The sequence below is a fragment of the Priapulus caudatus genome, unplaced genomic scaffold (assembly GCF_000485595.1).
Source record: "Priapulus caudatus unplaced genomic scaffold, Priapulus_caudatus-5.0.1 Scaffold29, whole genome shotgun sequence".
NCBI lineage: Eukaryota > Metazoa > Priapulida > Priapulimorpha > Priapulimorphida > Priapulidae > Priapulus > Priapulus caudatus.
The window spans coordinates 665,645-690,183 of NW_014577090.1; the positions used below are offsets into that span (position 1 = coordinate 665,645).

Below are 24,539 nucleotides of genomic sequence, written 5' to 3' on the forward strand. Positions count from 1 at the left end.
CGCGCGTCAAACGCGGCCTCCGCTGAACGACCGTTCGATGGGGAGTGGGCCCGCTGGGCAGACAGGCCGGCACCCCGCGTGCAACAAGCTGTGGGGAGCGTGGGGGGGGCGGTTTGGGGAATATTTTTTTTAAACCTAGATGCTCTGAGATGCAATCTGATGTATTCTGAGCTGCAGTAACAGACACATTTGGATTACAGTATGGTCCTTTTTCCCAATTTGGTTTCTCCTGGTACATTCAGAGTTCACCAAAAGTTTCCAAATTATGACGATTTAGTAATTATAAGAGTTAGACAATTAAGTACGTAAATAGCGTTACTCAAAAACAAAACAATGCTTCTTGTGCACATAACATGCAATGCATACAAATATACTCAACTGATTTATTAGTAGTAGCTCATAAAACACTTTCACTTTGGAGAATAATTAGAGCAAACTAAATGCAAATAAATTATTTTTTTTTATATTATACTTGAGCCAATTGTAACCGGCCGAAACAGCAGAGTAGACGGTCAATTCGGCCGGTGGCCGGTTCCTAATGAGAACACTGATCACAGGTCAGCAAGTTCAGTATGTTGCCAGCAATATTAGGTAGGTTGTATGTCTAACTTACTACCCACGATTAATACTACAATGACGATTAAAAGTACTTAGTAGGCCTACTATTAGTAGTTAGTAACGATTTTTGTTAATTATGCTACGAGTGTCCATACTAATATAACAGTATAAGTGAGTGTTACTCTGATATAGGGTCAGTATCTAGTAATACTGTGCCAACATATAGGCCTACTACTAGTTTTTTCCCTTTCTAGTTACCAGCGTGTAAGTAAATACTAGCTGACGATTTAGTCTTCCTATACAATGCATCTGTACAATTCAATCTTAATTAAATTATTGCACTAGCTGTGACTGGTGAAGGGCCCTGTATCCCCAATTAACCACGGCACAGGCGCAGTGCAAATTTCAGTATTAGTAATATAGTATTACTATTAGTTACTAGTTTATTACTAAATAGTAATAACTAATACCATAGGCGCCGGAAGTGGGGGGGAGACAAAACCAAAAAGACCCCCCCCAAAATGTATGAGCTAAGACTTGTTAATTCTAACGTTCAAAAACTAATTTATACATTCATTTTAAGTTTTCGCTGCACGCTTTGCACGCGAACAGATTATCTCAGTTTGCATTCAACGGTTGTAGCTTTCCGAGGGCCAAGGCTAAAGGAAAATCGTGTCAGTATCAAAATGTTAGCTTTAAGTATAAAGTTTTGCTTGCAATAGCAACTTTAATACACAGGAGTCATAGGAGTGGTAAGTCCGCAGTTGTGAGTTGTGACTGCAGTCTTCAATCGCCAGCGCATAAAAACATAAAACAATACTTTTTCAACAGTCAATTTCATCTGGGGAATAGACGCATGAAGTGGGGGCGCCCTCTCCCCATCCAAATCGTGAGCCCCCTTAGGTCTTTGCCCCCCAATCCAAAACTGCTTCCGGCGCGCCTGACTAATACTAGTACTAATAGTAATAGTAATAGTACTAAAAACTACTAATACTCACTAGGGCTGAGAGGGACTATGTCCGGAACGTACCCTGGTACTATCTAATAATATGCCGGACCGTACGGCGTACCTCGCCTACTCCACTAACGAGTCTCTAGGGAGTCGCCTACGCCTACTCCCTAACCCTAACCCTAACAATAACCCTAATCCTAACCCTAACCATATTAAATAGTGACCAGCGTACGTTCCGGCAGTACTCTGGAGTCTGGGAGACATTTCCGACATAGACCCTATGAGTATGAGTATGAGCCTCACTAGGCCCTAGTCTAGTTCAGTTCATTGCCTAATAATACTAATATAGCAATATTACTAATATTAATAATAGTAATACTACTAGTAATAGTAATAACACGTTTATGAACACTACACATAATTAAATTTCATTCACGGGGGCTATTATTAATATGGCTCATCTCAAAGCTTAACAATGTGCCCTTACCTGCCATGGTGTTCCTCAATTCAATGGAATTTTGATTAACATCCTACCAAATTGCTAACTCCTCTTCCTTACTTGTTTTCTCGCGCACTGTATGTCAGAGGTTATGTGAAATGTGTGACCACATTTTACTGGCTAATATCAGAGCTAATATTTCCAAGGACAACCAATAGGCTCGCGCTTAACATGGTTCATCGACCGGTAATATCACGTGACGATTTCCTTCTTCGCCATCTTTTCACCGGACAGTTCTTCTTAGGCGTTCGTTGCACGATTACCCTCCGTTTATATATATACAGGAATCGGCGAAAGACAGTTACGAAAATGACAGAAGAAAGTCCATACTACTCTCCATTTTTTGGCGTCATGGGAGCTGCGGCTGCGATGTCTTTCAGCGGTAAGAGTTGTTCAATATAATGAGAAGTAAAATCCTCCATTGGGACGATTGGCGGCGTATTCTTCAGTCCGTTGCCATATGTACGGTTTTCTCTACACCGCGTTCAACTGCTTGTTAAACCTCATTGAATTTATCGTTTGTTCTCCTATTTCTTAGACTGTTAACAGTTACTATCTGGTGAGTATTGTCTTTTCTGGCCCAATGGTATGAGCTGTCCATGTTTGCACATGTCGCACATTTCGAAAATTAATTGGGGACAGCTCTTACTTGGTCTAAAGGCCCGCTTATGTCGGCCTTACGACCTAGTCGTTGACAAGGTTTGAATATCGTACGTCAAAAACCGGCCAGATCGCCGATAAAATCATCGGCGACCAAACTCGACATGAGTTCTCTTACAATCGAAAATACGGTCGCCGACTGCGATCGCAGGAATAGAACATGTTCTATTTCTATGCGGCTGTCGGCGACAAATCGTGAGTGGCAGCCAATCACCGCAGCGTGTTGAGTGACATGATTATCAAAAGTTACGTGATTAATAAAATGGCAGCCTACACAGCACTCGTCAGCAGTTTACAAGGAGGGATTATTGCACAAACCCTTTCTCAAATATATATAAAATTTTCCGTATATCACATAAAAAAAAGTTCTGCATATGATTATAATGATGTTCAGAAAATAGAGGATCTAGATTTACGAAGTTACATGATGTTTACTGATAAGTGCCATTTTGTTGGTCACGTACGTGACTCGTTTTATGTAGGCTGGTCCCGTCGTCAAGCTTGCTCTGTTTGTGCTAAAGAACTGCTTGTGCTAGTACAAATACTGGGGCTGCGAACCCGTCTACGTTTCATGCGGTAACGCTACGATCTAATCGGCGATTTGCAGTGTAGTCACTTTAAGTCGACATGAGTGTTGCTACGCTGCTAATCGGCGCTAAAGTAGTCGCCGATAGTCAAATCATAGGCCGACCTGAGCGAGCCTTTAGTCTTACTTTTAGTCTTAGTCTTATTCTTACTGTTATATAATACGCAGTGGCTGGAGGTGTTGTTCCCAAACTTGGAATCTTGCACAAACTTGGAATTTCAGCGCATCCGCAGTTTGGGCAACCAATCTTGAGATTGGGCAAACAGAGGTAAACAGAGCTTGCACAAACATATGATTATTAGGATTTCAAATGTTATATCATAACTATAAGGTCGTATACCTTCTTTCCTCAACGTGTTTGGCACCTTTGTATAAATATTAAATGATTATAATAAATAATTGGATAAATATGAGATAAATTTCTTCTTAGTTTGCACCACGCCCACCACACACTCGCTATGAGCGGTTGTTGAATCACCGACTGTTTTCAGTTTGCCCAATCTTGAGATTGGTCGGCCAAACTAGGGAATCCGTAGTTTGGGCAGCACAATCGCTGCACAATCTCGAGATTGTGCAGATTCCAAGTTTGGGTACGACAGAGGTACGGCAGCCGTATCTTAATGTCTCGAGGCTACGGGTACGGCAGTCCATTTGCGCATGCGTCGCTTTCCCACAAAATAATGTCGTTGAAAATTAATTCACGATTTAATTCACGATTAAGATTTCTTGATGAGCTAAAAAACACTCGGATTTGAAGTATGAAAATGAACATTATTGTGCCAGCTAGCCTACACCAGTTGGTTGGGATTGATTGTCAGTTCAACCACTCTGATTAATATGACTAGGCCTGACTTGTTAAAAATATATCTTAATTTTGTCTTCCGGTATGAGATTGAGACAATTTATTATCATTGGGTTTTGTAATTTGTACCTGTCAATTTCATTGTCAATGATACTTGCTGCATGTGTGATTCGCGTTCAGTTTACATTATGTACCTAATAAGCTAATTAATTAAACAATGCTGCTCATTTTTTATGCTACTTAGTTGTTTTTCATTCAGTGTCAGTGTGCGTTTGTCTTAATTGTTTTAATTAGCATAACGTAATCACTATATTAATTGAACTGTGTCACTTCTCCAATCGAAGTCTTTTTTATTTAAAAAGACATTACCCACCTAGATTACGTCTGACAGTGGAAAAACTAGACTCTGTATTGAGAAAACCGTTAGTGTCTCCGTACATGAATCGTCATATCCATATAAACCAAATCCTAGCAATATGATTATGAACTGTCGGTCCTAGATGGTTTACTGGACACTGGGGGCTTTGGTTTTATTTTAATTGTGTATAAGGTCTGTGTGAAATACATTGTATGCAGTGTCGTGCTTGGGGAATTAACTGGAATGAAATAACGTTATGTGTATTCTGTCATTGTGGGGGTTCAATTCTCGAAATGGCCGGTCTCCCTCCTGGTCACCATGTAGCTAAGGTGACTGAAAATGCTGCCGGGCGAGTAAAACCTTCCTAAACGCTCGTCACCACTCGCCTGAAAATAAACTGTTGGCAAACTAATTCTTTTCCAACTGCAAGATATCGCCTAATATTTCAGTGGAGTAAATACCAGACACAAAATTCGAAAATCCAAATAATCAACTTCTCTCGAATAAGTACTATGATACTTGTTGAATTCTTATGATAACACCACCCTTTACACCCCCCCCTTCCTGATACAAGAATGTAGTTTAATGTTCAAAGTAGTAGACAAATACTTTAATTAATTTTGAGCTAGTAGGTTTATTTTTGGGTGAGGGGATTGAAGTTTTCACCTCTCCAAATGTTTACATTTTGATGACCTGGATTTTCCTGAGTTTCAAGCACTGTGTGGATGACTGATGGAGCAGAAGTCACATTTTTAATCTGTGTAAAATCATCCGTGTAATTCAATTATAATCGTATTAAACTATTATACTTACAATCTTTAAAAATTGGAATCTTTACCAGCAGTTAATCCCCCAAGAAGTAACTTTGGATGTCTTGGGGGAGGGGGACTTGCTTAACACTTTCAAATTCATGTATAGTAAAAAGATTAAATTGAAAAGGTCAGTGTGCATTTGAATTCTGCTGGTCCAAAAGATTGATTTAATCGGTGCTGCTATCATTTATAGCTGTTTCTCTCAACTCGACTGTTATATTTGATTGTAGGCTGGCTTTGTGATAAACACTTGTGGCATGAACTACTAAGGACGTATGCTAATTAGTGATAGACCAGTATTGAAATAGAGTCATACAAATATCATATAAATTGTTTTGTAAAAATTCTAGTAACGTCTAGAATTCTTGAAACTCATGAACAGCTAGCAAGTATTTTATGTTCACTTTTGATGGAGCTTGGCTTTAGGGCAAATGCCATTCTAAATTTACGTGTCTAGATTTTAAACTTGAACTATGGTGGTGTGTTTTACTTTTGTTATAAGTCTTTATAATTGTGTTCTGCTGTAAATTTCAGCAACAGCTACAATTTTATTTGGCTACAATTAGAGTGAAATACTTATAATTCAGCCATACACACTAGTGATATTGCAAGTGGCTCATTATATTAGCATTTTCATTTTTAGCTCAGCTGACGAAGTCAGATGCAGCTTGTAGAATCGCATGATTGTCCGTTCGTCCGTGCGTCCGTTAACAGTTGGGCACAAATCTTAACTGCCCGACGTACGGTCTTGATATTCGGGACGTCGGGGGGGGGGGATCGCGAAAAGGACTCGGGATGTCGAATTTAGGGGTCAAGGCCTCAAGGGTCAAAGGTCAAGATGTGTCAATGGAGGGGGAATATTTCCCCCTTAACTTAAGGTATAGGAGGAAATCAGGGGTCGAAATTAGATTTTTATTATGGTATCCATTCGGGATACCAGGTATTGAAATCTGGTATTCCCCCCCAAAAGATCTGGTATCCCATTTTTTGGATAGTAATTTCAACAATTGTTTGCCTTCAATTCTCATCACTCGCGTTCATTTTACATACGCCTCCACAGTACACTGCAGACGTAATAATTGTCTAGACGCATTAGCTGCGTTCACACGATATACACGGCCTCGCTGGTTCCGTACTTATCTGGTGCTGAATCCTGATTTTGACGATTTTTTTTTTACTATCTTGGCAGGATACCAAGCATTGAAATCTGGTATCCAACACAAGAATACTATTCCGCGAATATCGGGCTACCGCTAATTTCGACGCCTGGAAATACGGAATTGCGGCACAAATCTCAACGGCTCGACCTACGCTCTTAATATTCGGTGTATAGTGTGATGGGGAGGTCACAGGTCAAAGGGCAGTGGGGGAAAGGTCAGATATCAGACATTTTCTGAGGACATGGTCTCACGGACCGAGTGCAAAACTTTTTTGTTTCAGCACTGACCTACCGTTTTTATCACTTTATTGAAAGGACCATGAAATCTACTTTCCGCTGACATGCGAAGAGTAAGTGTCTGATAACCTTTTGACACTCAAGAGGAGGGTTAAACATGGATTTGTTGACTGTTAACAAAGGACTGAACTGCTTTTGCTATTAGAGCTCCCTCCACCCTCCCCCCACCACCACCACTACGCTCGCGCTCGACGCATATCCATGATAACGTTAATATAGCGAAGTCATTTAAAGTTACACAGATATCTTTATTACTGTACTACCGGTATAGCAAAGCCTATCAACGCGGTGGCGGGAGGGCGCACTTGATTCGGTTGCCAGTGAGTTTATCAGAAGAATACCCGGCTACAGTAGGGTCCCTGTATACAGAGAGTTGCGCCAACTCAGGATTTGACGCCATGTTGTTTCCAAATGGATCCACACCGCTGCCGCTTAAGTACAGCGCTGTATGGATACGCTGTACAATATTCCGTAGTAATTAATTAGACTAATCGTGCTTCAATAAACTCAAAATTTACAAAGATTATAGCTAAGACATGTGTCTATGTGTATCTAGATTTCTAGAAATGTAACTCAAATTGTTCGCACCATATGATAATTTAATTGTACACTTTCTTACGGCCATAGCCGTGCATATCTATTTGGAAACAACATGTCATCCAGCGACCACGTGACCGATAGTTTTCCGACTCGTCATGGCGCAACTCTCTGTATATATAGGAACCCTAGGCTACAGTACACATCAGTTGAGCGCTGTCGCTCTGCGGCACTTGTTCTGAACAAGGTTTCTTCTGAAGGAAAATTAGACGAAGGAGTTAATGTCCAGTTTGGGGAAAAAACGTGCATGATGGGTTCAAAAGCGTGCGATAGGCACGCATGCGGACGCTGCAGGCGGATGCAGGGGAGAGGAACCCCCTCTCACGGGGGGGGGGGTCTGTAGGGTCTTCCCTAGCAAAAATTTAAAAATTTGAATGTCTCGGACTGCATTTGAGGCACCTTGAAAATGGCGACATTAAATTTGACAACGGCGGTGCGCCACTGTGCCTCGTATGTATACATGGTTCGCACAGTCCTTGAAAAGTCCTTGAATTTGAGGGGAGTCCTTGAAAAGTCCTTGAATTTGAGGGGAGTCCTTGAACAGTACTTGAATTTAGTAAATGTTGATTTTGTGCTTGAAAAGTGCTTGAATTTCATGAAAATGTCCTTGAATTTCATGAAAATGTCCTTCAATTTTTAGAAAGAATCCTTGCCTGTAATAAAAAGAAATTTTCTACCATCAATAATGTGCAAACCTCAATAAAAATTGCGTTAAATGAGCTTAAAAAGCTATAGACACGATAGACAGTTAAATGATGATCATAAATTACAGTAAGTCAGTAAAATCGGTCAGTAAAATCAGTCAGTAAATCAAGGTAAGTTGTAGAAGTGACAGTGTTTAGAAGGGTTTATTAATGTGATCCAGGTAAGTTTTAGAGGTGACATGCAGTGATTAAGAATGGGGTTATTAAATTAATCCAGGTATGTTTTGTTCTATGTATGAATTCCGATAAAATTTCTGATAAAATGTCCTTGAAAAGTTCTTGGGAAAAATTTTAGTCCTGTACGAATTATGTTACATATCAATTGGTGACACTATCGAGTGCAGTTGTGATGATAATGTGGTAAAGAAAGCCAAGTAGTTGAATGGTTAACATTGCATAAGTGGCAGGGTTCTCCAAGGGCACTTATAGCCTGGCCGCCCGCCAGGCTATGGTCGAGCCCCGCCACCTTCAAATGCACCCGCCACGCTAAATACCATAGCCGCCATGCTGGTGTATACACGTTGTTCTCGATGCTACAGTCACCTAACTCACCTTATCCCTATGCCATATTATCCCCTATACATATATCCCCTATACCAAAATTAATCTATGGTGTATAACCTTTTGCTTTAAATATTTTTCCATCGGAACTGACAATAAATCCCAACCAACTGGTGTAGGTTAGCTGGCACAATAATGTTCATTTTCATACTTCAAATCCGAGTGTTTTCTAGCTCATCAAGAAATCTTAATCGTGAATTAAATCGTGAATTAATTTCCAACGGCATTATTACGGGGCAGGTAACCCAGTCTAACACGAGGTAGAGTAGACTGGTACACTTACCGACCACTCCTGCCATTGTCAATGGTGACAAAAAATTTGTTATTTATTTATGAGAGGTGAACTCGATTTGGAACCAGCAAACCAGCAAATTCACCCCTACATTTAGGTATTTTTATTCCTTTAATTATTTTGAATTTTCCGATGGTTTTGCCCATGCAAAACAAACATTTTCACCCCACATGCAGTGCTTCAAATTTACACACAACAGAGTGTCCCAGATTGCATCTCATAGCTTCTTCAATTCAAAAATTTCCTGGGGGGGGGCATGCACCCGGACCCCCCTAGCACTGAGTACCACCCCATGCTATAATTTTAAAGCTTGGAGAACCCTGAGTGGTATGTCTTAGTTTTTGTGGCTTGTGAAATCATTATCTATCTGAATGCATGGTAAGTGTATGTAAATAGGTAGTAAGTGTTGGGCATGTGTAGACACGGGTCTGTTTGTTTGCATCATCATCCAGCTTTGCTGCTGTGGGAACACACCGGGCAGCATGAAATATTAGTGGCTACCCGGCTGTAGAAATTGATTTTTTATTTAAACTGTGAGATTTTTGAGTGAGCAATGCGTATTGATCCGCAAAACTGGTCATGCCCACTTATTTAAGTGGATGTTGGTGTGGAGGCACAATAGTTTGGCATATCAATATATATTGTTGAACATGCAGTGGTTGGTAGCACCACAATCTTAGTGACATGTCACATGTGGTAGAGTAGTTAATTAATAATTATTGGCAAAGATCTCTGCTTTTTTGAAAAGCACGTCGTGTATTTTAATGACGTGGAGTAGATGGTTGTACCAACAGTGTTTTCACTGTTTTGTACAGCATAGTTGTGCTACTGGGACCCTAATCCATGAACCGGCATGACTGCAGAGATGGGCGATTCCATACGTGTCGGACGGGACATTTTGATGTGTTCTTTAAGCATTTTTTACAGTTGTTCATGTCAGATTTTAGAAATATATCTAACAATATAAACATTATTATATCATGTATAATTTAAATTGCAACTTGAAAACAATCGTTCAATAATTGTTTGAACTGAGAGAACCACACAAAGTCATGTGTCGGACGGGGACACCAAGTGGACATACAGTTTTTACATCAGAAGATATGCTGAAACTTCTGTTCCATTACTAACAGGGTAAATCAGGCACCCATGCAGAACCACCACAGATACACAATCTTTCTTTCTGTCTTTTACTTTTCATCGCCTAATGGACAGTTTTTTCTTGTGAAGCACTTATTTCATGTGGTGGACGGGACAATGATAATGTGTCGGACGCGACGTATTTGTCTACACATTGTTTCATGCCTGTATTTGTACATTTACCAGGGCTGTGTCTATCTTTCATATAAACATTAACACTTATATAAACATTCTTGAAATTAACATTGAATTGTATTTGAAAACGTTTTAGGATTTTTATAGAAGTTCACAATCTCATAATTTACATAAAACATTTTTCTAAAAAAGTTCCATTTTACAAAGTACTAATATTAACTTGATTGACTGCAACCATATCAAGATTCACAGTTTCACAAAACAAAATAGTTAAATTAGGTTTAGGGTGTTGAGAAAATAATAGCATATCATTTTTAGGTGAAATGATAATTTTATTTTCCTATGTTCATGGAATCGCCCAGATGCTCCATGAGACCAGACATGACATCGTCAGACCCACCCTGCCTAAACAGCTTTGTTGCATTAGAGTGGGCAAGGCAGGGACACGGATGCCCTGTAAAGTTGTGTGTGCGTGCGTGAGTGCGTGTGTGTGTGCACGGATGTGTGTGTTTGTATAGTGGCCAGTGTAAACATATATCCTAGCTGTATCCTATATATGATATGTAGCCTATCTGCTATCTTAGCATTGATACTCATCTCACACAGATTGACTTGGCATATTAATCATGCTAGCTTATATATCCTTTTAAGCTCTAGGGACAGCCTACAGCATCGCAGGGCATGTTAAACACTGCAGCTTGCACATTACATGTTTTGGGACAGGCTACATAGTCAGACATATTAACCATGTGCTCGTGTATTACACATTGACTATGCAATTGCAAGCTTGTACATTACTGGTCTGAGAGTGCCCTACTGCATAGGTTGGCATATTAAACATAGAAGCCCGTCTGTTACACAATGACCATGCAAGACTGTATCTTACAGCTCTAGGGGCAGCCTATGGTACAGCGAAGTCTGGCACTGGCATCGCGGCGATGTCGGTGATGCGACCTGAGTTGGTGATGAAGTCGATCATCCCTGTAGTCATGGCGGGTATCATTGCCATCTATGGCCTCGTCGTCGGAGCCTTGATAGCTAACGGCATCAAGGCTGGAGGGGAAGGCGGCTACACACTATTCAAGTGAGTGTTCTCACACCGTTCGAGCGAGTGAAGACTCTGTATTCTGTACGAGTGCTGTGTGTGTGTGTGCGTGCGTGCGTGCGTGCGTGCGTGCGTGCGTGCGTGCGTGCGTGCGCGTATGTGTGTGCATGCGCCTGCGTATCCATGTATGTGCGTGAGTGTGTGTGCGTTCTCGTGCGTATGTGTGTGTCTGTGTGTGTGTGCATGCGCCTGCGTATCCATGACGTATGTGCGTGAGTGTGTATGGAGAGGATATAAAACCTGTTATTGTCAAGGCACTGGTGAGTAATGCAGAGTGTAATGCTAGCGAGAGGATAGTCACAGCATAACTACTGCTTTGCTCCATGTGTACGTGATTGAATTAAGGTTACTGACTAAGTGTTTCTTGCATCAGTGCGTGTTGGTGTGAGGGCTACTGACGTCAGTGTTTCATATGCGTGTGTGTGTGTGTGTGTCTGTGTGTGCGTGCGTGCGTGCGTGCCCCGTGTTCACGTGCGAGACCGAGTGGCTGGCTGGTGGTTACAGACTGTGTTTCTTTCTTGCATGTGTGTACACTTGGCTATGAGGGCTACACTCATTGTTTCTCATGTGTATATATGTGCACTCGTACGTGTACATGCCTAGGTGGCTGAGTGAGTGATGGTTACAGATGTTATTTCTTGTGTGCGTGCATGTAGCTGTTAGGGTGACTGTCACAGTGCCTCCTATGTGGGTATGCACGCAGGCATGTGTGCATGCGTGTGTGCGTCCGTGCGCGCTTGTGTGTGTGTATGACTAGGTGATCAGATGGTAAGTGACCTGTGTTTCTTGGATGATGTACCATGTGTAATTGCATGGCTGGATGGTGATTACAAATAGTGTTAACATGTTTATCAGGAGTAGATAATAGGGAAGGAGTGTGACTTCAATAAACAAGGGAAATTCGTCATTTACTAGCCATTCGCCTACAGTACATTCGCCTAGCATCGTGCGAAATCGTTTTCTCGTATACACCCGCAATCCGGAGATACAGACTAAAACGAACGACATGATTATCTATTCTGTTGCCAGCAAACCAATTGTAATGTCTGCCGAACTTGAAACAAAAGGCAGCTACTAACGCACTCTTGCTCACTCGACGAGGCGGTGTGGCTCGCTAGGAGATTGGACATCGACGCAACACTCAGCGAGATAACCTTTGACCCAGCATACAGCTACATACCGGCATACCGGCATACAGCTGGTATGCCTCCCACGCACGCACGCCCACCGCAATCAGCAGCAGCTCCAGCTCCAATCTCCCAGCGAGCCACACCGCCTCGCCGAGTGAGCAAGAGTGCGTTAGTAGCTGCCTTTTGTTTCAAGTTCGGCGGACATTGCATTTAGTTTGCTGGCAACAGAATAGATAATCGTGTCGTACGTTTTAGTCTGTATTATCGGATTGCGGGTGTATACGAGGAAACAATTTCATACGATGCTAGGCGAATGTACTGTGTACGATTTGAGTTCAAGTTGGTTGAGTTACACATAGTAAATCTTAAGTATTCTAAGGCTAGTAAATGACGAATTTCCCTTGTTTATAGTCACACTCCTTCCTTATTATCTACACCTGATGTTTATGCGTGTGTGACTGGGTTATGGTTACTGAGAGTGTGTGTGTGTGCGTTTGTGCGTGTGTCTGCACTATGTGCTGTGCATGTGGCTTTGAGCCTGTATAGGATATCATACTGCTAGTGTTAGTGCTTTCTTCGTTTGTTCCGTGTGTCTTCATGGTTATTTGAGGGCTACTGACAGTGTTTCTCCATGTTTGCAGGGGATTCGCAGACTTTGGTGCGGGACTTAGCGTAGGATTGAGCGGTTTGGCGGCTGGGTTTGCCATCGGCATCGTGGGAGATGCTGGCGTGAGGGGGACGGCACAGCAGCCTCGACTCTTCGTTGGCATGATCCTCATCCTAATCTTCGCCGAAGTACTCGGCTTGTACGGACTCATCGTCTCTCTTATCCTAATCACGAAATAGACAAGGTGCGACAGCCATTACTACAGGGACACTTTGCTTAAGCTTTTTCTTATGTTAACCAATTGTTGGCGGGAGGGGAGGGGGGCAGGTATTGTACCTGTGGGCTGGCTACAGGCAACATTGATATCACCTGATGGGAAGGTTAGCAACGTCGACTGTGACTACGAATCATGTTAAACATATTGTTCTTCAGCCTTCAGGCTGAAACGCAGGATCCTTCCAGTATCATCCTCATGATCAAACTAATAGTAAGAACGAAGTGGGTGCATCGTTTGCCGCGTGGGTTGACCGTAATTGTTTATAGTGTAAGCCCGTTGTTATATTTTGTTGAAACATCTGTTATAGGAGTCATGCATGTAAAGCTAATCAGTTATTAATTTTATTGAGATCCCTGTAGTACATGTGATGCAACTGTGGTGTGTTTGGGAAGACAATTAGGGTTAATGAATAACAAGTACGATAACATGAAATTCGGACGAGTAAAGTAGTGTACATGTGTTACTGTGCGATGAGGCATGAGGTCAGTCATTATTTTGCTATCTATTGTTTGTCATGAGTGTTGCTATCTTGGTTATGCAACATCTCTCGACTTTCGAGTAGTAAGTGAGATATGTCGTAGCAGAGGTAATAATTATTTCTCTCTATCACAATGGATGTATAAATTTTCGGTTTCAGTTTGTCAAAGGTAGTGTCGGTAACATTGTGGCAGTGTCACGCAAGGCGTATATGTTATATGTGTGTATGTGTGTATACGTGAATTCAGCGATACCAGTGGTTGGAACAATGGTTGAACATTCACGCTCATTCCACTAAAGACTAAGTAATACAGCGCCACACTGACAACCATTTGTTGAGGGTACTAGTACTTCTAGGAATGCCCCTAAAGCAGCTATCAGTCAGGCTAATAAATCATCATCATTAGTTTGTGTCTGCAAAAATTGGAAACTATAGAGGCTTGGTCATTCTCTTGAAATTTATCTATTGTGTAGAATCTGTATGTAATATAATAATAAAAATGTGGATTTAACTATTAGATCATGTTGTTGAAATATTCGCATGGACTGTGCACATGTAATTTGTGAGTATGACATATGTACATGTATAATATATCGATATATATATCTATAACACTTTGAAGGTTGGCTGGGGTAACATTACTCATTACCAATGCACTACCCTTACCCAAGTTTGTGAGGGAAAATCGTTAGTCTTGTCAGTGAATATGAAGCCTGTCTGGTTGGTAGAGTGGAATATTAACATAATTCGGGTACAAAGCATTTTCGTGAGTCGGGGCTGGTACAATTTAAGGTGGAGATTTGTACATACTATCGCCACTGCGAGGTTGAGAGTTTTTCTCCCGGCTGACAACCTCGTCCATTACTGGAAATGCTTTGTGCCAACGCTGTGGCCTCTAGGTAACTTTCTGTGCTTCAATACTCGTGTTTCAAACATTCCGTCGATGTAGAAAATTACCAGTGCAGCCATCGTGGTGCAATAATGAGATGGCGCCACTGGTTCGTAGAGAGCGAGTGCTCACTTCCAACCTGGTCACACCGTTGTGCAGCTTTCTAATTGGTAAGTGCACGTGTGTGACCAGGAGGTATCTGCGGCTCCTTCACTGCGAGTCACTCAGGTGGCGTGATCGATGCTTGCGCTGCTGCTTATCCCACCGTGTCCTGGTGTTGCTCGGACGTGCACGTGAGATTTCGGTGTGTGCCATCTTGTTTTCTTGTCTGTAATCGTTGCTTGAAGGCAGTTGTTGAGTGTGAGCATCTAGTTAAGTCCCAACCACAGAAATAATATAGATAATATGTATCTATATTATTTCTATGGTCTCAACACACCATCGCCTGCCAGCGCGTTTCCCAGCCGTGGCCTTGATGTTACTGTAACAACCGCCGGCGTCATGCATAGCTCGTGCCAGCTGCGTGTGTGGCAACGCTGGCAGCAGCTAGTGGCGCCGAGCGGGAAACGCGGAGATGATAAACTAGCTTCACGTGATGCCCAGAGACTAGTTTTAACTTGACAGCAAAACACGAGGAGACCTGAGATGGTGTTTTTCATTTGTGGCGTCAATCCGTGTCGATTGCAACAACGGCCGATTTAAATGGGTTACGCTGGCGGTGATGTCACCATCAATTTGCAGTACTGCAGGCGCATTATTACACTGGTGGCGACGTCACCACCAGGTTGCAGCATTGCATCCGTATTGTTACACCTAAATACTGCAGTATCGAGTTATTTGACCAATCGAATACAATGTGACTGCATGCATGGCTGTGTTGCATGTAACACCGTTATCTGGCCTCTGGCCCTAATACAGCTCAGCAATCAAACATGGTCATGCACAAATTGTTAATAGTGGAACCCTTGTATTGTATCATGGGACAATTTCGCAATAAAGGCCTCGTTTTGTCTGTTAATGAAATCTTTTATATTCTAGCAACTGTCCTTAGATGTGTTTGTGCAGATCACGATGCCATTTGCATGCGAAAGTGAAACGTTGAATGTCATTAAATAGCGAAGAATCAATTCTTTACGAGTGTTTATTTTAGAATGAGTGACATGATACAAATTGTAGCATGTACAAATTATAGCATTATATTCCTCTTCATTCAATAGCCAATAGAATTGAGCTAAAAACCACTTTGATATCAACTATTCAAACAGGGACTATACAAATAGTTTACCTACCAGTAACACGTCTTGAAATGTTGACATTTATTACTACTTTGATTTAACGAAAGATACGTTCATAGCTGTACAAAACACCTTTTCAGAGAAAATCACAAGTGGGGTGGGGGTCGCTGACTCTGTCATTGCTTCCACTTTCTTCCCGACTGACATTTAATGTCACAGTTTTTTCTAGCCAGGTACAGCGGAATTTGCTTTTTGCACTCTTGTCGATTTCCAATATTGCTGCTTTGTCTCCCTTCTGAACCCGCTATAAACTAACGTCTAAATAAGCTCACTGCTGATTGCCTATAGGTTTACTTGTATTACTTGTATTGGCTAATGTCAACGTGCTAAGAACGGCAGAACTGCTAGTGATCAATTTCGTATTACGTACAGCTCAGTGGTTTCGTACCACAATGAGTGTTATGGTCACACGCAACGGGTTTTGTCGGATCACGCGAATATATAGGATTACGACAGAACATGTATAAACACAAATGAATACAGTGCTTTGGACAGAAGATTCTTATTGAATATACCGAAGAGAGTTAAAATACACTTTACATTCTTAACCTTACCCCCCTCCCCAAAACTTTTCTCATCGAATTTAGATGCTTCACAAAATCGACCACAGGGCTGTCAAATCCGAGAAAAATCCTCATCCCTGTATAACCAAGGAGGCAGTGACACAGCAGTGATAATGTGACGGTCACATACTTGCATCGTTTGCATCTATTTATCACTACTACTGGGCCAGTTACGCCTCAACGCTCGGTCCACATCCCTCACGAAGCACTAGCAACTAGAACACGAAGCAACTAGTGCCTGTAACTCGCGACGTCACTACGGCAACCACGACAGCTTGTGATTGGTTGGATCTCAGTGCTTTTCGAGGGCGAGTGTCAGTACATCGTTGAGTCTGTTGATCATCACTCTGGGATCTTCTATGAGTCCAGCAGCAATCATAGCATTATCGAATATCTACGGGCACAAAACCAACCCACATTTACTGGACAATAAACAGTTTATTAAAATTATTTCCATCATGTTATTTACCTTCACTGAAGCTTAGTTTTGGACGTGAATAATGACAGTGTAATACATTATTGCGAAATCGAAATGATTACATGGCACTAGTGTGACGTGTACGTGGTCAATATGAGTACAACTGGAATTTTTGTGAAATGATTGTGTTAATTGCTTAGGACTTACTTGTTCAGCAACCATCCTTCCTAATTTCTCATTGGTTGTCATCAGAGTGCTTAGCTTCTTAATCAGTGAATGGCTATAATAAAAGTATAAAGAACTTGTCAACAAACTGTTGTTAATCACGGTTGTGCACACATTACAGCACACCCTCACGCATATACATGCACCTATGCACATGCTCATAAACATCACAAGAGACCCTCTCGCATCTTACAGACATCCAAAAGCTGTTAGTAATGCCATTATTTAACAGCTATGTACTAAGAACTCATTCACAGAGCTGAGGAACAGTTGTCATACCTGTCAATGCATGTCATTCCAGATGTAACGCCGAGCAATAACTAGTGACGCATTAACAAATGAATGTACAAGCAGGAAGTGTATGCCAATTATCTAATTCAGACCTACCAACCTGTGATTCATGAAAATAGTAAGGCTTTTCTTTTCTTGCAGCAGGCGGCCATTTTGTTTGTATGTTATGCGCGCAATGAATGATGGGACTAACTCTAGATCACGCGAGAACAACGTGAACGCGTGATCCAATATGGCTGCGCCCACAATCGCCAGATATTTCTCAGCTCACAATGTAAAAAACATTAATTTTCACAAGTCGTATTAAGTTTTTCAGTTTGATCGTACATTCGTAGAAACATCATGGAATTCGTAAGGAATACGAAAAAATCGTAAGGGTTGGCAGGTCTGCTAATTATATTGCAATCATAACTGCTGACTGACCTCTTTCAAATGTAAATGAATTACATATGATATATAATTAACCCACACACTGTTAGCACAGCCGCAGTAAATCGTAACTAACAAAGACTTGTCTTTTTTGCTGATTGCTGACAGCTACTTACTGACGGCTATGGCTGTGTGAGATGTTACCTTGGATTGATCTCCAGCGTTGGCTGCAGGATGCTGTAACGCTGGTCCTCTGGAATTCCCTGGAATGCCGTTCGCACAAAGTGTCGTGCCGCTCCCATCTCAGCTACAGTCACCACGCACGGGTGATTTGACAAACGCCTTGTCACCTAGAACCCAGAAAACAAACATGTCAGGCAAGAATATAGAAAAAGCACTTGCTCATGAGACAGTTGCACATGAGAGCTGGAATTGTGCTGAGGTACTACCGACTATTCAAACCAAAGCAGTGTACAAGGAAACGTTTTACTCAAACAAGGTCCAGAATATGTGTTTAAATCTTACATACCTTCACGTTAGTAGCCTTCGTTCCTAGCATCTGCTTCATCCAAGTGCATAATGATTTCACGTCTGTATCCGACAGACTGTTGTCATCTACAAACAACAGAACAACACAGCGTCACTGAGAGCTGTTGTATCCTCTTTTGTCTCGTATCCTGGGACAAACTGTCAAAGTGACACCAGCGCCATCTCACCTTCACTATCTAACATTAGCACCTCCTCACCTTGCGTGGTGGTGTCTCCCTCTTTTTCCTTGTCCTGTACCATCTCCTTCTCAACAGATGTTAGGTTCTTACGGTCGAATTGTCGCAGCTGCATTAGCACCAGCTCATCGTACGGCTCGTAGCAGAACAACACCTCAAAGTCCTTCTCCTTCACAGCGTCGAAGTATGGAGAAGTCTCCGCCAGCTCACGGCTACAACACACAGCGTGGTTTTCAGAACATCCGACTGACAAATTTGGGTTTCCTGTAAGCTAACAGCTGTGAGCATTGCCATAGTAAAAATATAACGATTGGATTAGCTTCATACGGCATAAAGATAAGTGTGCAGATAGTAAGATTAGTTGCATTTTTCGAAGAGTTATAAGCTTTTTTATATAAGAAAAAGCACACCTTGGGGCTGCCAAGTAGAATATGTCCCGTTGGCCAGCTTCCATTCGACCTGCGTAGTCTTCCAAGCATACCTTTTCTCCGGCTGCCATCTTAGATGACTCGAACCTCAGCAGCTTCGCAATTTCTTCCTAAACCACGCAATTATAAAATTTAGAGTTAAAGTAATAACCTTATCAACTTTATAACTAATGTAAACTTTTAAGTTTAAAAGTTTTAAGTGTAACAATGGTACATTTAAGGTACTTTCTGTACTTTTAACACTGCATTCCAACTAGACTATGAAAACAATCATTAGTATATTATAAAGAAACAGAGCACAGGAGCCTGCAAAAAGTATGTTTTAAAATGCCATGCCGTACACAGGAGGTTGGTGAGTGCAGGCGAACTCATATAACACATCTATATACCTTTTCTCCTTGGTCAGCTGTCATGAGAATTCCCTCACGGAAGAAGAGACCAAAGTCTTTATACAACAAGTCGTACTTCTCTGGATCTTTCTTCGCCTGCTCTTGGAAGAATCGCATTAGTCTGTTCGTGAGCACCAGCCTCAGTTTGCTGCGAGAGAAACGAGACATGAGAAACATGTAGCCACCTTTGCAGGTTATCGTGATATACGCTCCCGCAACGCCAGCTGCTGGTATCGTTCCTCAACATACCTGATCAGAGCACTGTTCTGTAGAAGCTCCCTACTCAGATTCAAAGGAATATCCTCACTGTCAACAACACCTGAAAAGAAGAAGCTTAAACATAGAGATCTAACGAAACCTCATTAGGAAGTGCTTCCACCTCGTAAGAACAGGAAGATGAAGCAGCAACAGTGGTGTTCCATGGGTATGTATAAAATTTATACTATTTGCTAATAAAAGATTTAAACCATTGAGGAGTGCATAAGAGTGATGTCCATCTATTTTATATCCATAATACCATCCTGCTTTTTATATATATACATGCATACAAAATATTATCCCTCTCATGACAATTGCTAATACTTATATCATTTCTATTAATCCAGTACCGTTTCTCTCCCCCTCTCTACCAAATCACAAACTCATGTTTCCTGCTCCTGCAATAACAGTATGTCTCTTCCTCAGAACTCACCTTTTACAAACCGCATCCACTTGGGCAGGATCTGCTCAGAACTGTCCTGGATGAGCACCTTGCGACTGTAGAGGGCGACGCCGGCGTTTCCTTCTCGCCCCATGTCGAGCATCGTCGGTTTCGTGTCGGGGATGTAGAACACGCTGCGTATGTTCAGCGGTGCGTCTGCCTTGTACTGCAGCCAGTAGCGCGGCCGGTCGTAGGCGCCCGTCAGGAAGCGGTAAAACTCCTCGTGCATCGTGTCCGACACATCCTTGGGCTCCATCATCCACAGTGCCTGCAACACACATACACACGCAGCACTCAGCACAGCTTCCCACGAGATGCGAGATACAGTAGATGAGTAAGAATTAACCTTGTTGAGCATGAGGGTGTTATGTATGGTGTGTGTGTCTGGTGGTGGGGGGGAGGGGAATTCACATTCTAAGGCAAGTATAGCAAGGATGGGCATGATACACTTGAGAATGCAGGTAGTAGTAGTTGTAAGACATTTTGGGCAAGAATGGTTTACTTGCCTACAACATGAAGTGTCAAACAAACATCACAGTTTTATAACTATCCCATAGATATACAGTAAAACTCCCATAAGTCGTCATCGTCTAACTCGTCAATTCGCATAAGTCGTCATGGAAGTCAAAGTCCCGATTTTCTCTCATAGTAAATCCATTGGAATGGCCCCGCCTAAGTCGTCATTTATAAGTCATCATTATGTACAAGTCAACGCCCTCAGACAAGTCCCATGTAATACAAACAACAGTAATTTCCCATCTGTAAGTCGTCATCAGAAATGCCGATGGCGCGCGCACAGTGTACGGTCTAGGGGATGTTCGAGCTGGCTGTCGCAGCTCGCACATCCCCAGTGTATGCACCCCAATGCAGGGTCCGGAGTCAAATGCTCCCTGATTTACTGCCGGACTCTCTGATTTGACATAATAATGCAGGAGTCCGTGTGACTGCCTGAAAATTCTGCTATACTAACTAGTTCATTCCAGAGCACGGCCTTGCGGAATTGCCGTAATTTTTCAGAAAGTGTTCCAAGAAATTTTGGCAGACGTGCACCGCAAATTTCCTGCAATGTCCAATCGTGTAATCAACAGCGGGTGTTACAGAGAGCCAGCGTGTGCCGCGCTTGCCGCTAGTGCGTACACTGTACGTGCGTACACTGTACGTGCGTTATAGCCAGCAGTGGTGTCGATTGATGTACGGACCCGATTGTTTCATTTCTGCTATGTATGTGGCGCGAACTGACGTCGTGTGTGGAGTATGTTTATGTCTGCGTAGGGGTGACGGGCGCCTGGGAGGGGAGCCCTACGTATAAGTCAACAAAATGACGACTTACGTGTATGTCGTCATTTTCGTAAGTCGGTACAAATATGCTGGTCCAAAAAGTGTCGACTTATGTGAGTTTTACTGTATAACACAATCCATTAATATTACGGCATGCACAAAATCAAGTAGTACGGAGTTAGCATATTTATAGGAACAATTATTTCAATCTTGGGATACACTTATATTTATAGAATATTATTATATATTTATACAATGAGATAAAATGCTTCTCACCTCTGTTCTGTTGATCCTTTTTCCATTGAAGAAAATTGGAGCACTTACATAGTTGCTGTACTTCTTTATCACCTCTGAATTAATCGAAATGAGAAATCTTAAGTTTTAACCTACATTTGATTCACAGCAATGTGATCTCATGAATGAAACTTCACGTAACAAAAATCTAAACATGCTTAATTATTTTTGCAATATTTAGCACAAAGACATTTCATAAACAGCATCATAGGATCAATAATCAACCAGTAGCCAGAACCAACACAAGTATATTTTACCACATACGAGTGATAAAGCCTCTACAGGACCTACCATTGACTTTATCCACATCAGCAAATTCGATTGCATCTGGTTTCAGATGGACGACAATCTTGGTGCCTCGCTTCACACCCTCCGCTTCTGCCACCTCGTAGGTTCCACACCTGCATGTAAGCAGAGTCACTCGGTTTTGTACATTTTATCATCTCATAGGACTCCAACATTAATGGAGTAGGAGACCAGTCGCAGCATAGGGTTGAATACATGCACAGCATTCACCTGGACTTTCAAAGCAGCGACCCTGCCCAGCTACCAAGCAGCAAAAACAATGTATGAAGGACTACAACAACATTACATCTTTGCTGTACTGTACAGATCACTCAACTTACCTGCACCATATACACACCGGTACTTGCCAGTAAGGATTAAAGGCACAATACACAGTGATGACTTGCTATAAATATATCACATCATCCTCAGAGAATAACATTTACCATGACTGGTAACTAAAGATTGGTTATAATAACAGAGAATAACACATATATGAATACCCGTCAGACACCCAGTGCAGTCCCTTAGAGCCAGGCTTGTGTGACAATGAGAAGACTTCAACCTTTTCTGCCACCATGAAAGCTGCATAGAATCCAACTCCAAATTGTCCAATGATGCTGGATGCAACTCCATCACCTTTCTCCTTCAGCTCTTGCATAAAGCCCTGAGAATATTGCATCCAGTAGTTACGGATGTTTACTTCCGATATCTAGTCAGCTTCATATCACGGTCATCATATATTAAGTATACAGGAACTGTGCATTTTCAATGGGATTTATGAACCTTAAGTTTTCTGTTTGGGTACCTTTCATATGGGTACCACCAAGATAGCAAAAACGAGGTATGCTAAAAACAACCTAGTGATGGACTCTGAAGGCCAAGATAAAAGAGCCGAAACTTTATTGGGGTGAACCACATGCTGTTGTGAGGGATAGACCTGGATGATGGTAGATGGTAACTAGTTGTAGTTTGATGGATATGGCTATCCTAACGAATCTCTTTTAATAGCAACCTTTTTTAATATCCTCATAGGAAAAACACTTACTCTAAAATCACAATAAACCTATAAAAATAGGTATCTAGTGGGAACTAGTAGACATAATATATATCAAAAGCACCAACTCTTGACTTATTACAAATAAATTCTGATAAGAAACTAGATGTGGAATGATGATGGACAATTGAATTGCTTCACTAAACTATAATTGTTTATTAATGAGGTATGCCAACCTTAGATCCAGATCTGGCAATAGTTCCCAAGTTATCAACCATTTCTTCTTCGGTCATTCCAATCCCTGTATCCTTAATAAAAGAAGACAGAAATGAGCAACTTGATAACAGTCAAATGGTTAAAACCATAAAACATAAACGTGGTACACTACTGGTACAAGTTAGGAGAATGTAAAGAAGCATCCAAACCTGGATTGTTAATGTCCTGTGATCTTTATCAGCGCCTATGTGAATCTCTAGTGGAGCTCCAAGGTCTGATCCGATTACTCCTGTCACATGGTGATATCTCAATCTCTCCATCGCATCATTTGCATTTGAAATAAGCTCACGAATAAACACTTCCCTTTCTGAGTATAGTGACTTTGCAACAATGTCCAATAGCATGCGTGTTTCTGCCTGGAATTCATGCTTGGCAGCGGGTCCTGCCATGAAAATATAAAACAAAAATGATCATTTATTTAAAATAAGGTTACATATGTAAGATAGTTAACATTGTAATCATGTATTACAGGGTTCTCAATAGGAATTTATGAAGTCATGTCCAGTAATTCATCTCACATTGCTGACTAGATTAAATTACACTGGTGTAACTGGCCCTGTACACAGATAAACTTGATCAGTTAGGAGACATATACACATAATTAAGGCATGTTGATGAGGCAATTAAGGCACGTTGGAGCATTTATGAGATGTTACAAATTAGCCGAGATCAGACCCGACATGCAATAATGGTCTTGGCCTGGGAGAAGGCCCAAGGATATAAGAGCTGTCCACATTTGCACATGTCGCACATTGCGAAAATGAATTGTGGATAGCGCTTATATCCATGAACCGGGAGAACCCTAGCCTAGCCTGTAGTATTGTCAATGTTGTGGCGTTATTTGATGTTTTTCTTGACACTTTCTTAAACTAGTGTAAAATGTTACCTGTTGCTTTCTCATCATCTTGAATAATGCTGTGGTAATCTTCTGACTTAGCACTTGCTGTACAGAAACTTTGGCAGTTTCCCAAAACTCGGCTGGATGCCCTCGTAATAGAACTTTGTGTGAATAAATCTATAAAAAAGAAAGATAGTCACAGCTTAGATTGCTGCCCCTGCTATGGACGACGTTAAATAACTTCTTCCGTCTTTCAAGGACAAACATCGACAGTGGTTCAATTGTGAAAATAAACTTGAACTTGATGAAGTCCAAGTTGGGCAGTGATGAAACTAAACTGTAAACACGCAAATAGGAATTTCATAATGATAACTGTTAAACCTATAGGAATTTGACTATAAATAACTTACTCCTTGCTTGAAACGTTGGGGACTTGTAATATTTAACTAATGTACAGGAATTATTCCATGAATATTGACGAAAACGGTTCAGATTGGCGAACAATCGCATGTTCCGAATGGAGGCTGCCATGTTGAAAACAACACCATTATAGGTGGCGTTGAGAATTTA

At 41.5% G+C, this 24,539-nt stretch overlaps 3 protein-coding genes across 3 annotated transcripts in view; 1 reads left to right on the forward strand and 2 right to left on the reverse strand.

Moving 5' to 3' along the window:
- Positions 1–2,010, reverse strand: part of LOC106815890 — a 17,059-nt gene extending 15,049 nt beyond the window's left edge. Inside the window, exon 1 of the mRNA XM_014820420.1 lies at positions 1,998–2,010. Within this exon, the coding sequence (XP_014675906.1) occupies positions 1,998–2,004 (7 nt within the window). The 5' untranslated portion in view covers positions 2,005–2,010. The remainder of the gene's footprint in view (positions 1–1,997) is intronic.
- A 202-nt stretch (positions 2,011–2,212) lies between these two features.
- On the forward strand, positions 2,213–15,621 carry LOC106815573 (V-type proton ATPase 16 kDa proteolipid subunit-like). The gene is made up of 3 exons (XM_014820047.1): positions 2,213–2,391; positions 11,001–11,196; positions 12,989–15,621. The coding sequence occupies exons 1-3, from the start codon at positions 2,319–2,321 to the stop codon at positions 13,191–13,193; spliced, it is 474 nt and encodes a 157-aa protein (XP_014675533.1). The 5' UTR covers positions 2,213–2,318; the 3' UTR covers positions 13,194–15,621.
- Positions 15,622–15,711: 90 nt separating this feature from the next.
- On the reverse strand, positions 15,712–24,530 carry LOC106815537 (heat shock protein 75 kDa, mitochondrial-like). The gene is made up of 16 exons (XM_014820007.1): positions 24,380–24,530; positions 24,018–24,146; positions 23,281–23,513; positions 23,092–23,163; positions 22,362–22,525; positions 21,865–21,974; positions 21,556–21,629; positions 19,993–20,269; positions 19,551–19,620; positions 19,302–19,449; positions 18,895–19,022; positions 18,506–18,696; positions 18,289–18,374; positions 17,964–18,109; positions 17,082–17,154; positions 15,712–16,850 (listed from the first exon to the last, which is right to left on the reverse strand). The coding sequence occupies exons 1-16, from the start codon at positions 24,498–24,500 to the stop codon at positions 16,749–16,751; spliced, it is 2,124 nt and encodes a 707-aa protein (XP_014675493.1). The 5' UTR covers positions 24,501–24,530; the 3' UTR covers positions 15,712–16,748.
- Positions 24,531–24,539: the final 9 nt, after the last annotated feature.